The following is a 14,869-nucleotide window of genomic DNA, read 5'->3' on the forward strand; positions in this document are numbered from 1 at the left end:
GATATCTACTACCTCCTCCCTTCTAACGATTACATTTTCTGGAATATCCTGACCTGTCTTCCTAAATCTGCAACTACAACGTCTTTCTCTTGTAGATGCAGATGAGAAGTATTCACTTAAGACCTGACTCACTTCCTCTAGTTCTACACACAGATTATCAGGTCCTGTCTAATAACATTGAAATCAGCCTTTGTCCACTTCAGACACTTAATTTCTGGGCCAGCCTTATCCATTTCCATAACTACTTTGAAATTTACGTAGATAAGGTCAGTATCCCCAAAGAACTTGCTCACTGACATTTTGTCCATTTGCCCAGATTCATTCCCTAGGATTAGGTGTAGCACTGCCCACCCCAAGTAGGACTACCTACATACTGGCACAAAAAAAGCTCTCCTGAATGCACTTTAAAATTTCCACTCTGTCTAACCCTGTCACACTAAGGCAATCAAGTGAACGTTCGGGAGCTGAAATCCCCTCCTACTACAGTGATCTCCCACACTTCTCTGTGATTAGCCCGCATATCTGCTCCTCAATTTCCTGCTGACTCTAGTATAATCCCAGCACCCAGCAAAGTGATCACTCTTTTTTTGTTTTAATCTCAACCCATCTGACCGCATTTGAAGAGCCTTCCAAGACATCCTCCCTCATGGCTGCAAAGATGATCTCCTTGATCTGTAATGCAATGCCCCTTTCTCTTTCACATTCCTGCCCCCATTCCCCCAATCATACCTGAAACTTCTGTACCCCAGGAATGCTGAGATACCAGCCCTGCCCTTCTTTGAACCACATACAGAGATTGCAACAATATCATATTCCTGTGTGCTGATATAATTTTTGTTGTCTTATTTCCTTACATCAACTCTTGGAAAAGCTTAGCAAGTGGACTTTCTGCAGCACTTACCTAAAGCATGAGAGTTAAAACTATAGAGTTGTCTCATTTAAAGACAACATATAAAATCATGAGGGGCATAGATAGGGTGAATGCGCACAGTCTTTTTTCTCAGGATTGGGGAATCATGAACTAGAGGACACAGGTTTAAGATGAGAGGGGGAGATGTAATAGGAACCTGAGGGTGGTCAGTATATAGAACGAGCTGCCAGAGGAAGTGATTGAGGCAGGTACATTAACAACATTTAAAAGACACTAGAACAGGTACATGGACAGGAGAGGTTTAGAGGGATATGGGCCAAATGTGGGCAAATGGGACTGGCTTACATGGGAATCTTGGTCGGCATGGACCAGTTGGGCTGAAGGGCCCTTTTCCGTGCTATATGACTCTATGAACGTCCCGATTCCAGTGTCAACTGAGACAACATACCGATGCTCAGGGTCAAAGGCCACAAGTGGCACCAAATGCACTTTAATTAGGGTTGCTGACACTGGTTGGTCATATCCCTAAAACTTTCATCATGAGACCTCAGGCGTCGAACTGCACCCTTCACCCCGGCCCATCAATCAACCAGCACCACCATTCACTTATTATTATCAGTGATAAAACTGCAGAACTAAAGTGCTCAAGGACAGGTGCGAAGATACAGCCCAATGCTCCAGCAGCAACCACAGGGCAAGGTTCAAGCTTTGAGCTCAGGGGTTGGAGAGGAGGACTGGACTGTGCCTGAATGCACCTCACAACCTCCTTCCCCCCAAATGGAGGGTTCGGCCTTTAGCTGCTGGATGGGCTGAACTTGGATCATGAAGGAGATTTCCAGCTGTTTAGTTTTAATGGAAGTTCCTTCAGCTTGAAGTGGAGACAAAAGTTGTCGGCTCACTGTGTCTAACTGGGAAACGCTGTCAAAAGTGAGAGTGTGATAAACAAATTATGACAGCGTTTTGCCACGAACTTTCCAACTGCTCAGCCCAGAGCGATATGAATGGTTACAATTGCAACAACAGTCCATTGTAAGGGGATGAATCTAGCACCGAGCGTACCTCAGCTCCTCTCTCCTCCGTCTGATTAGTTCTTCATCTAACCGATGGATGCATGTTCCTTCACTCTTTATCTTTTCAAAGTGCTTTTTCACCTCTTCCCTCCATTCAGCCTGTAAGCAGAGATCATTTGTTTTACCAGTGGGGTCCCCACTGTGACAAGACTCCCAGCTGTACACAAGTTTCTTCCCTGATCTCTGGTACCTGTGCGCAAGGTGAGTGTCCTCTACATATCACTTGTTTGACTGTGGAGGCTTCGTGAATAAACCTGATCTCCAATGACATTGTGGTCTCACTCCCAGCAAGAGTCCCTGGGTTGGGACTGAGCAGGACTGCTGGCTGCCTTTCTCCAGTTCAGAATCTCTGAGTACCAGGTCTCTGGATGGCTTGGGGTCCAGCTTGAGAGCCCACAGGCTGTGTGGCTCAGTGCTACATCTTTCTGAGAGACCTTCAGTTTACTGGAGAGCCTGTTCTCATCTCTTGATAACACTTCCGAGTTCCCCTCCAATCCTCCTCTAACTATGGGGACTCCACCGGCCAGTATCGAAGCTCTAAGGATTCTGCTGATGTTGAGGTTACTCATGATGATTGTGAGCACAATGGCTCAGGTCTCACTTCCCCACAGACACAAGTACTGGCCATCCCAGAGGGTTTCACAGCTAGTTTTTGATAACCACTTATTTCCAGTTGTTTTCCTCATGAACTATGGGTAAGGCAAGAAAGGTAGTGGCCAAATTCTGTAAATCCGACTGACTGCACCTGGCCCTATTGCTTTGTTGCTGAGGCCAACTGTTCCAACCAACTGACCTCGGCCAACTTAGTACAGACTGGGGACGTCCTGCTGTGTTACCAGGGCAGCCCTGTGGGTATCTCTTGTCTCCAGTCTCTGTCCTGCCAAGTTACCTGGGATTTGAAGTAGGTCTCCTGAGGGGTTCCCAGAACATCAGCTGATGCGATGTCCAGGTGGAGGAGGATCTGTCGGAAGGACGGTCGGTTGCGAGGTTTACTGTGCCTGAAGAAGAGAGCAGTTCCAGTTTAGCAGCACGTCTGCACCCACTGCTGGCCCAAGGCTACGTGCATTGGCTTAATTAGTTCGGCACAACATTGTGGGCTGAAGAGCCTGTCCCTGTGCTGTACTGTTCTATGTTCTGGGTCAGTTGGATTCTCTCTCAGCCTTTCTGCTGCCATGACAACATGGGGGTTTTCCAATCGTCCCCAATGTGCCAAATCAGCACGTGGCCTTCCAAAGGTCAAGGAACATGGCATCCACCAAGGTCAGAAGGCTGACCAAAACCCACTAACCTGTGGATGTGCCAACAGAAGAGGTGACTGAGAGAGAAAGGAACATCAGGAGAGAGCTGCACGGAGAGAGAGTGAGAGAGAGACAGAGAGAGGGGGAGAGAGAGAGAGAGTGAGAGAGAGGGAGGGAGAGTGTAACAGAGAGAGACAGATACAGAGTGAGTGAGACAGAGAGAGTGAGTGAGATAGACAGAGAGAGGGAGAGAGTGTGAGTGAGATAGAGAGATAGAAAGAGAGTGAGATACAGAGGGAGAGAGAGAGAGATAGACAAACATACAGTCAGAAAGAGAGAGAGAAAGGTTCTTGATTGAGACACAAGAGGCTGCAGATGCTGGAATCTGTAGCAACAAACAATCTGCTGGAGGAACTCAGTGGGCTGAGCAGCATCAGTGGGGGGGAAGGAATTGTCAATGTTTGTGTTGATACCCTGCATCAGGAGAGGGTCAACAATTCCTTTCCTCCCACAGGAGCTGCTTGACCTGCTGAGATCCTCCAGAAGACTGTTTGTTGCTCAAGGTTCTAGGTCGAACAAGGCTTGTGTTTCTAGGCCATCAATTTTATAAAGCTACTTTTCACAAGTTCAGGACTCTGAAGCTCTTCAGTTAATGGTTTATGGAAGGAGTTTGAGTCTCACCCTGGCAGCTGGGGATTTTAAACTTAACTAATTAAAATGAGATATTAGGAGATCTTGCATCTCCTAGGTAAAATAGACCTGAAATTAAAAGAAGATGCTGGGATCAGGAAAGGGGACCACAAACCTACTGGACCATTGCAACTCCCATCCAAGTTACTAACATCTTTTAGAAAGGAAATCTGGCACCTTACCCAGTCTGGTCTATGTCTGATTCCTAACTGTCTCCAAGGTTCAGGGGCAGTTAGGGGGTGAACAATAAACGCTGGCACTGCCAGCAAGGTCCGCTCAGCTTCACTCAGCTTTCTCCTCAAAGGATCTCACTCCCCGCACCCTCTCCCTGGTTCTCCATGCCTGGGCTCTTCCTAATCTGCCCCAGTGCCTCTCCTGAGTGGCAAACAGCAATCTTTCTGCATCAGCCAGCCTTTGTGTAACTGCCTGTAACTGTAGTTAACTGCCTGTAACAAGCGAGGCACTGCCCGCAAATGAATGAATAATAAAAAAAAATGCAGTTACTGGTGTAAAGGAGGAAAGTAAGACAGACAACTTCAAAATAATAAACAGCAGGTAACCTGTTTCAGGCGTTGGCTATTGTATTGTATTGTATTGTATTTGGTTAAATATTGGCCCAGACATGGGGCACCAGAGCTCTGCTGCTTTTATTGAAGGGTGGTATGGATTTCTTTTACATTTATCTGGGAGAGTAGATGGGGCCTCGGTTTAACTGTTCATCTGTTCACAGCACCACTGGAGTTTCAGCCGGGAAAAAGAAAGAGGAGAGAGAGCGAGAAGAGAGCGAGACAGTCAGAGAGAGAGCGAGAGAGAGAGCGAGAGAGGGAGCGAGACAGTCAGAAAGAGAGTGAGAGAGAGAGCGAGAAGAGAGCGAGACAGTCAGAAAGAGAGCGAGAGAGAGAGCGAGAAGAGAGCGAGACAGTCAGAAAGGGAGCGAGAGAGAGTGAGAGAGAGAGCGAGACAGTCAGAAAGAGAGCGAGAGAGAGCAAGAGAGAGAGCGAGACAGTCAGAAAGAGAGCGAGAGAGAGCGAGAGAGTCAGAAAGAGAGCGAGAGAGAGAGCGAGAGAGAGAGCGAGACAGTCAGAAAGAGAGCGAGAGAGAGAAAACGAGAGAGAGAGCGAGGGGGGGGAAGAGGGAGAGAGAGAGAGATGTAAGGAGCTGGAAGACGTTTGATGAAGTGTCCAAGCATGCGTGAGTGGTGGATCAGCCTGATTCATGCCCTCGATTGTTAGCGGGTGCAGTTCACAGCATCCCTGTAGGCCCCACTGTCTGCCACGGGAGGGCAGTAATGTACACAGTGCCCCAGTCAACACAAGGAGTGCAGTCACTGCCTCACTCTCCTCCCTCCCTGTCCCCGCTGTGTGGATGGCCCTTGGTGTGACCCACTCAGCTACACCAGGGAGCCGTCTACAGCCAGGGACAAGCAGCAGGATGTCATTCGGGGCTCTCTTCCTCCCTGTGGTCCTCTTCATTTTGTCTCTGTTTTCCCTGCAAGACCTCCCTCTGCCTCTGCTCTTTGACCCTGGCTCCATGGCTCTCGCTTCACTCAGCTTTCTCCTCAAAGGATCTACTCCCCGCACTCTCTCCCTGGTTCTCCATGCCTGGGCTCTTCCTAATCTGCCCCAGTGGCAAACTGCAATCTTTCTGCATCAGCCAGCCTGTGTGTAACTGCCTGTAACCATACTTGACTGTATTTAACCACTTGTAAGCGTGCTTGACTGTAAGTAACAGTTTGAAACTGTGTTTAACAAGAGGTAACTGCCTGTATCTGCTTTTAATTGTAATTAACTCCCCGTCACTGCATTTAACTGAAGGTAACCATGTGTAGCTAACTGTGTGTAACTACGTTTATTGGTAGGTAACTGCGTTTACAAGTAGGTAATTGTGAGTAACTGCGTTTATCCATAGGTAACTGTTTATCGGTAGGTAATTGTGAGTACTGTGCTTATCAGTAGGTAACTGCATTTATCGGTGGGTAGTTGTGAGTACCATAGAACAATACAGCACAATACAGGCCCTTTGGCCCACCATGTTGTGCCGACCTTTAAACCACACCTAAGACTATCTAACCCCTTCCTCCCACATATCCCTCTATTTTAAATTCCTCCATATGCTTATCTAACAATCTCTTGAACTTGACCAACGTATCAGCCTCCACCACCAACCCAGGCAGCGCATTCCATGCACCAACCACTCTCTGGGTGAGAAACCTCCCTCTGATATCTCCCTTGAACTTCCCACCCATTACCTTAAAGCCATGCCCTCTTGTATTGAGCATTGGTGCCCTGGGAAAGAGGCGCTGGCTGTCCACTCTATCTATTCCTCTCAATATTTTGTATACCTCTATCATGTCTCCCCTCATCCTCCTTCTCTCTAATGAGTAAAGCCCTTTAGTCTCTCCTCATAATCCATCCTCTCTAATCCAGGCAGCATCCTGGTAAATTTCCTCTGCACCTTTTCCAACGCTTCCACATCTTTCCCATAATGAGGCGACCAGAACTGGACACAGTGCTCCAAGTGTGGTCTAACCAGAGTTTTGTAGAGCTGCATCATTACCTCGCGGCTCTTAAACTGGATCCCCGACTTATGAAAGCTAACATCCCATAAGCTTTCTTAACTACCCTATCCACCTGTGAGGCAGCTTTCAGTGATCTGTGGATATGAACCCCCAGATCCCTCTGCTCCTCCACACTCCCCAGAATCCTGCCATTAACCTTGTACTCCGCCTTGGAGTTAGTCCTTCCAAAGTGTACTACCTCACGCTTCTCAAGATTGAACTCCATCCGCCACTTCTCAGCCCAGCTCTGCATTCTATCAATATCCCTCTGTAAGCTTCGACAGCCCTCCACACTATCCACAACACCACCGACCTTTGTGTCATCTGCAAACTTACTAACCCACCCTTCCACCCCCTCATCTAAGACATTAATAAATATCACGAAAAGTAGAGGTCCCAAAACCAATCCCTATGGGACACCACTAGTCACAGCCCTTCAATCTGAATGCACTCCCTCCACCACAACCCTCTGTTTTCTACAGGCAAGCCAATTCTGAATCCACACGGCCAAGCCTCCCTGGATCCCTTGCCCTCTGACCTTCTGAAGAAGCCTACCATGTGGAACCTTGTCAAACACCTTACTAAAATTCATGTAAACCACATCTACTGCACTACCCTCATCAATCTTCCTGGTCACCTCCTCAAAGAACCCTATCAGGCTTTTGAGGCAAGATCTTCCCTTCACAAAGTCATGCTGGCTGTACGTAATTAGTCCATGATTCTCTAAATGCCCATAGATCCTATCTCTTAGAATCCTTTCTAACAGCTTGCCCACCACAGATATAAGGCTCACCAATCTGTAATTCCCTGGACTATCCCTACTACCTTTTTTGAATAAGGGGACAACATTTGCCACCATCCAATCCTCCGGTACCATTCTCATGGACAACAAGGACTCAAAGATCCTAGCCAACGGTTCAGCAATCTCCTCCCTCGCCTCGTGAAGCAGCCTGGGGAATATTCCGTCAGGCCCCAGGGACTTATCTGTCCTAATATTTTCTAACAGCTCCAACACATCCTCTCTCTTGATATCCACGTACTCTAGAACATTGCCCTTACCAACACTGTCCTCAGCGTCATCAAGGCCCCTCTCCTTGGTGAATACTGAAGAGAAGTATTCATTGAGGACCTCACCCACTTCCACAGCTTCCAGGCACATCCTCCCACCTTTGTCTCTAATCAGTCCTACCTTTACTCTTGTCATCCTTCTGCTCTTCACGTACGAGAAAAAAGCCTTGGGATTCTCCTTAACCCTACTCGCCAAAGCCTTTTCATGTCCCCTTCTTGTTCTCCTCAGCCCCTTCTTAAGTTCCTTCCTTGCTACTCTATATTCCTCACAAGCCCTATCTGATCCTTGCTGCTTACACCATATGTATGCTGCCTTCTTCTTCCTAACTAGTTGTTCCACCTCTCTCGTCACCCATGGTTCCTTCACCCTGCCATTCTTTTTCTGCCTCACCGGGACAAATTTATCCCTAACATCCTGCAAGAGATCCCTGAACATCGACCACATCTCCATAGTACATTTCCCTTCAAAAATGTCAAGTTCTAGCCTTATAGCCTCCTAATTTGCCTTTCCCCAATTACATATCTTCCCGTCCCCTTTGCTCCTATCCTTGTCCATGACAATGCTAAAGGTTAGGGAGCGGTGGTCACTGTCCCCCAAATGCTCACCCACCGAGAGATCTGTCATTTGACCCGGTTCATTACCTAATACTAAATCTAATATGGCATTCCCTCTAGTCGGCCTGTCAACATACTGTGACCGGAATCTGTCCTGGACACACTTAACAAACTCTGCCCCGTCTAAACTTTTGGCAGTAACTGTGTTTATTGGTAGGGAACTGTGTTCATCGGTAGGTAATTGTGAGTAACCGCGTTTATCAGTAGATATGAGTAACTGCGTTTATCAGTAGCTAACTGTGTTTATCAGCAGGTAACTGTGTTTATCGGTGAGTAACTGCCTGTAACTGCAGAACAGCCATCACTCCCCCTCACCAGGTTTGCTTCATGAGGATCTTGAAGCCATCGGGACAGGTGGAAGGGACAGGCAGGTGCAGGCTGTTGCTGCCCACACCCCAGATGATAGCGGAGGAATCCACATCCTTGTAGGGCACCTCCCCGGTCAGTAGCTCCCACAGCACCACACCAAACGACCTGTGCCAGAGAGGGAGACAAACACAAGATGCAGGTCAAATTCTAACCCCACTTCAGATGCAGACATTAATATGAAATATCAGGTACTTAAATTTTTGGGCAGGCACAGTAGCATAGCGGTTAGCGCGACGCTATTACAGCGCCAGCGATCGGGGTTCGATTCCCGTCGCTGTCTGTGAGGAGTTTGTACATTCTCCCGTGTCTGCGTGGGTTTCCTCCTACATTGCAAAGACGTACGGGTAGGTTAATTGGGTTTAAAATGGGCAGCGCGGACTCATTGGGCCGGAAGGGCCTGTTACCACGCTGTAAATAAAATTTAATTTAATTTAACCATGTCTGTACAAGCAGAAGGCCAGGAGCAAGACTAACCAGACCAGAGCCACCCTCACGTTCAGCTCAATCAGAACCCTGGCTGTTGATTGGTCAGAGCTGGCTTTTAATCCAGCTCACACTCTGAATTCACTGCATTCAAGTAACATGGGACCAGACTACACCAGTGTCCCAGGAAACAGACCACTGGAACTCACCCTTCCTTATTAGCACCAAACCACACCGCACAAGGCAGCAATTCCCATTACATTCGGATCTTTACAGAGCAAGAGGAAGCTGTCTGGTGCTTCATTATTTTATCTTACGTCTGTGGTCCTTCGTTCTAGACCCAGAACCAGTTCAGGTACACAGAATTATGAGGGGCATGCCAAGCCAAATGTTTCCCTTTAGCATCTGTGTCCACAACCAGATGGCACAGGTTTAAGACAAGGGGACATGAGGAAGATTTATCTTCACCCAGAGCGCGGCTGTAATCTGGAATGAGGTGATGGAGGCAGAGACTCTCACCACATTCACAAAGCACTTAGACGAGCACTTGAAATGCCAAGACATAGAAGGCTAAGGGCCAAATGCTGGAAAATGGGTTAATATAGATGGGTACCTTAGGGCCAGCATGGACACGGTGGGCCGAAGGGTCTGTGTCCATGCTGTCTGACTCTATGACTGGAAACAGTCTGCTTTTGCTCACATTGCCCTGTCTTTCTGTAATTTGAAAGCACGTACCACCAGGCTCAAGGACAGCTTCTATCCCGCTGTTACAAGACTATTGAATGGTCCCCTTGTACGATAAGATGGACTCTTGACCTCACAATCTACCTCATTATGACCCTGCACCTTATGGTCTGCCTGCACTGCACTGTCTCTGTAACTGAAACACTTTATTCTGCATTCTGTTATTGTTTCCCTTGTACTAACCTAATCTACTGTTGTAATGAAATGATCTGTAAGGATGGCTTGCAAAGTTTATCATGGTATCTCATGTGACAATAATACTCCAATTCCAAGCTTGATCACACTGCCCCTCAACATAAGTTCTGCTGCAGAAAACTTTTATTTTCAATTCTTTCTGAGGATTATGGGCTTAAGGCCTGTAATTGGGAAGTCACACCATCACACCAACCCCCCGACGCACTGCTTACCAAATGTCCACCTTCTCAGACACAGGCTCGTTGCGAATCACCTCAGGGGCCATCCAGGCTACAGTGCCAGCGAAGGACATCTTTGTGCTCTTGTCACTCAGCTCCTTGGAGGTGCCAAAGTCAGAGATCTTCACAGTGTCGTCGTGGGTAACAAGCACACTGAAACACAAGGGAAGCTCCAGAATCCTTTAATTGGACACCAGGGCCCCAGCCACAGTAGGTTCTGCTCAAAGCCCCCTTCCAACTCATCCCTCCCTTCCCGCGAAACATGGCAGCTTTTGCAGGGACGATAGCCAATCGCTGGCATCCTGTGTGGGCCTGGCCATGTGGGTTAGGGTGTCAGGACACAGCTATTTAATATCATGGACCAGAGGGAGGGGCTGATGGCAGTGCTCACACTGACAGTTCCAGCAGAGACAGTGCAATGCACCACACACCTAGTTTTTCCTTGATTGGAGCTTGTAACTCACTTGTATTATGTGTGCGTGTTCTTGTATTTTCATAAACCACCTGATGCCCTTCTTAAATCTCAGCCTGCACAACACTTTCTGTTAAATATGTGCATATGTATATTTTGATGTATAGAGGTGTACTTGTATAGAATTGCCTGTGTGTAGTTCTGTGTTTATGTGTATTTTTTCATGTGTCTGTGCATATGCACGTTTACTTGGACTTATCTGTTTATTTGGATATATGGAATGTAAATATTTGTGTGCACATACATACAATGGGAGTCATGGACAAGGGGACATGGCTACAAAATGACGGGCTGGTCATTTAAGACTGAGGTGCGTAGAAATTTCTTCTCTCTGAGGGTAGTGAATCTCTGGAATTCTCCGCTTCCAGGGGAGGTGGAGGGCAGACCATTAGGTGTAATTAAGGTGAAGATAAGTAAATATTTGAAAGATTGAGGAATTCAGGGTTATTGGGAACTGGCACAGAAGAAGAGTTGAGGCCGGCATAGATCAGCCACGATTATACTGAATGGTAGGGCAGGGTTGAGGGGCTTCAATTTTCTTGTGCTTCTGAACTCTTGTGTGTAGATGCGTTTATTTTTGTTTACATGCATATATGTATTTTATTTATTTGTGTGCACGCATGTGCATTCACTCATGTATGTATGTGTATATGGATGTGTACAAGTATGTATGTGTCTAGAGCCATAAACAATCTGCTGGAGGAACTCAGTGAGATGAGCAACATCCGATATTCTGCTCAACCTGCTGAGTTCCTCCAGCACTTTGTTTGTTGATCCAGATTCCAGCACCTGCAGTCTCTTGTGTCTCCCATGTACGTGCCTATATGTAAATGAGTGCATTTTAGTCAATGCATGTGTACCATAGTTATATGTATACATTTGTCTTTGCACATTGCTTCTGGGTATGGTGGTGGCACAGCAGTTAAGTTACCGGATAACAGTCTAGAGGCTTGGACCTAAAGTCCAGGGGACCCGGTTCAAATCCCACCATGGCTATGGAACTTTGATAAAGCTAGTCACAAGTAGTGACGAGCACATAGCAACTAGATTGTCGTGGAAACCCATCTAGTTTATGAAGGTTCCTCAGAGACTAAATCATGTACCCAAACTCACTTCCAGTGACTTAATACCATCCAAAAATATCACCGGTTTACATGGACATGTGTGTTGGTGGGTTTACAGATATGTGTCGATGTGTGTATATCACCGGTTTACATGGATGTGCGTGTTGGTGGGTTTACAGATATGTGTCGATGTGTGTATGTCACCGATTTACATGGATGTGCGTGTTGGTGGGTTTACAGATATGTGTCGATGTGTGTATATCACCGGTTTACATGGATGTGCGTGTTGGTGGGTTTACAGATTTACTCACTTGGGTGACTTGAGGTCCCTGTGGATGATCTTGTGTAGGTGTAGGTAGTTCATTCCGCTGGCGATTCCCGAGGACCAATCCACCAGCAGCCGGGGACTGATCTTCCGGCCTGCCCGTAGAACCTCGTATAACTGTCCATGGGCACAATACTCCATAATAATGCAGTAACATGGGGCCTGGGTGCACACCCCCCTGGGGACAGACAAACACAGTCTGCTCTTACTGCAGCAGAACAGATTGTCCCACCGATAACAATCCCCAGCTCGTTTCACTGCTAACCTGAGGGAGGTAGGTGGACCAAACATTGGTTACAAAGTGTAGGTGGCAATTCTTACTTCTCCCTTATTGTCCCTTCACGACTGCCCCACCATCAATCTTTTACAGTTCTGTGGTGACCTAGCTTAAGTACTTGCGTCAGAATTAAAAGTATTCACAAGGATGTTACTGGCACTGGAGGGCTTGAGTTATGAGGAGAGGCTGGATCGTCTGGAATGTTTTTCCCTGGAGCGTAGGAGGAAGAGGGGTGACCTTAGAGGTTTATAAAATCATGAGGGGCATAGATAAGGTGAAGATCATAGTCTTTTTCCCAGGATAGGGAAGTCTAAAACTAGAGGGCATAGGTTTAATGTGAGAGGGGAAAGACTTAAAGGGGACTTGACGGGCAACGTCTTCACACAGAGGTTGGTGGGTTTAGAGAATGAGCTCCCAGAGGAAGTGGATGAAGCAGGTACAATAACAATGTTTAAAAGGCATTTGGATAGGTAAATGGATAGGAAAGGTTTAGAGGAACATGGACCAAACACAGGCAAAGGGGACTAGCTCAGTTAGGCAACTTGGTCGGCAGGGGTGAGCTGGGCCGAAGGGCCTGTTTCCATGCTGTATATCTCTAAGAACTCTATTTAGCCTCTGAGTGACGCTGGGATAGGAACACGTTGGACTTCAGTAGCTATGCACCACCGCACGCTGCCTGGGTAGCTGCCTAATACTGAGTAAAGCTCCCCCAACACTGTCAGGGTGACTTTTCTTTCCCGAGACCTTGTGCTCAGCCCCATTCAGTCAGACGTCAGCCTTTCCCTCTGCAGACGCTTTTCCCAGTTGTCTCGTAGTTTGTACAGCTACATGGGTCCCATACCAGACAGGAGCGGGGACGAGACCAGGCAAAACGCCTTTCCCACTCAGCTTTAAAACAGACCAGGGCTCAGCTCAGCAGTCTGGACTATTTCCAAAACATGCCAGAGATGTAAGGTCACGATCACAACTTCAGTCGGTGAGTTCATCTCTAGAACAAACTGCAGGGCTCCTGAGATGGTAGTGTAGCGGTTAGCGTAACGCTATTACAGTGCCAGCGACCTGGATTCAATTCTGGCCACTGTCTGTAAGGAGTTTGTATATTCTCCCCGTGTCTGTGTGTGTTTCCTCTGGGTGCTCCGGTTTCCTCCTACATTCTAAAGACATACGGGTTAGGAAGTTGTGGGTATACTATGTTGGCACCAAAAGCGCGGTGACACTTGCGGGCTGCCCCCAGAACACTGCGCAAGAGATGCATTTCACCATGTGTTTCAATGTACATATGACTAATAAAGACATCTTATCTTATCCTTATCTTATCTACTTCCCACCTCCCCTCTGCTTAAAAGGACGGAAGACGTGTAAACTTTACTTGAAGGCGATGATGTTTGGGTGCCTCAGCTTCCTTAGGTGTTTGATATCCGTTTCCTTCTGTTCCCGGACTTTTTTGATGGCCACATCTTCGCCTCGAAACTTGCCCAAGAACACAGCTCCCTGAGCTCCACTCCCCAGCCACTGGAGCTCTGAGATCTCCTCAAAGGGAACCTCCCAGGAATCTGGCAAAACAGGAGTCACAGTGGCATCAACGGATGAGACCTCGGCATGAAACCGTGTACGTTGGAAACCTAAAGTGAAATACTGTAAGTAGCCAATGGCTTCCAGAGGCACGGGCCCAGAATATGTGGCCCAAAGAGACATGCGTGGCCCCAAGACATGAGGCTCCAAGGGTCACGAGGCCCCAAGGGACATGTGTGGCCCCAAGAAACATGCATCAAGTTTGGAGGGTTGGGCAGTTGGGAATTCAGGGAGTTGGGAAGTTGAGACCTGAGTTGATTGGCATTGGAGGCTAGAGGTAGTGAGATCAATGAGTGGGTGAGGGTCCAAAGCAGAGGAAGTCCATCCCCTTTGGGGAAGTAATACCAGCACCAAGAAGTGCATAATACTGAAGTATACATGGGGTTTCTTCACCATTTTGTGACCTAAAAATCGCTTATTTCTGGAGCGAAATCCAACTACAACCATTTCCACTCTTAACCCACCATGCCTTCAATTTAACTGGGTATTTCTGGCTGTAAGTCAGCTCTGTGTTGGTGATGCATGGTCCCCAGTCAGTGTACACTGGTTGCTGAACTGACCGTTACTGGAACAAGCAGGTTTAATGAAGCTTCCCCAGGGCCCACCATCTCTTCTCCTTTGCGTCTCCACCCACTCATTAATCTCACTGTCTGTACTGCCCCCACCCCTTTCCCCCCAACACTGATCAGCTCAAGTCTTAACTCCTCCAACCCCTACAATCACCCTTCCCCAACTCCCTTGATTGTCCCAATTAATTGGCCGAGTCCCTGCTCCCTACAACCCAGAACCCACATGGAAACCCAGCAGCGGGTCCGATCTGGCCCCGTCCCCACTTGTGCTGCACGGTGCAGGGAGGGCAGTGTCATGGTCTTGGTCCACATGGCAACTAAATCTGCAGCAACAAGTCTGTCACCAAACTGACCTGTGGCCCCCAGCACCAGCATGCATCCTGAGACTATCTGGTTCTCAGCCCACCTCAGTGCACAACATCACATGACACGGTGGACAGTATTGTGTCACTGGTACACAGTGCCTTATGACATGGTCTGTACATTCCATACTGCACAGTGCATCACAACACCTCCTCCACGATTATCCTCA

At 47.6% G+C, this 14,869-nt stretch overlaps 1 protein-coding gene across 4 annotated transcripts in view; it reads right to left on the minus strand.

Moving 5' to 3' along the window:
* The window catches only part of LOC127573094 (mitogen-activated protein kinase kinase kinase 13-like), a 151,560-nt gene that overhangs the window by 36,490 nt on the left and 100,201 nt on the right, over nucleotides 1-14,869 (minus strand). For all 4 annotated transcript variants that reach the window (XM_052020968.1, XM_052020986.1, XM_052020958.1 and 1 more), the window contains 6 exons: nucleotides 13,566-13,749; nucleotides 11,906-12,097; nucleotides 10,053-10,211; nucleotides 8,425-8,583; nucleotides 2,831-2,939; nucleotides 1,931-2,040 (listed from right to left, as the gene is read on the minus strand). In XM_052020968.1, coding sequence (XP_051876928.1) covers nucleotides 1,931-2,040; nucleotides 2,831-2,939; nucleotides 8,425-8,583; nucleotides 10,053-10,211; nucleotides 11,906-12,097; nucleotides 13,566-13,749 — 913 coding nt within the window. The remainder of the gene's footprint in view (nucleotides 1-1,930; nucleotides 2,041-2,830; nucleotides 2,940-8,424; nucleotides 8,584-10,052; nucleotides 10,212-11,905; nucleotides 12,098-13,565; nucleotides 13,750-14,869) is intronic.

Source organism: Pristis pectinata, chromosome 1 (assembly GCF_009764475.1).
Source record: "Pristis pectinata isolate sPriPec2 chromosome 1, sPriPec2.1.pri, whole genome shotgun sequence".
NCBI classification, from domain to species: Eukaryota; Metazoa; Chordata; class Chondrichthyes; order Rhinopristiformes; family Pristidae; genus Pristis; species Pristis pectinata.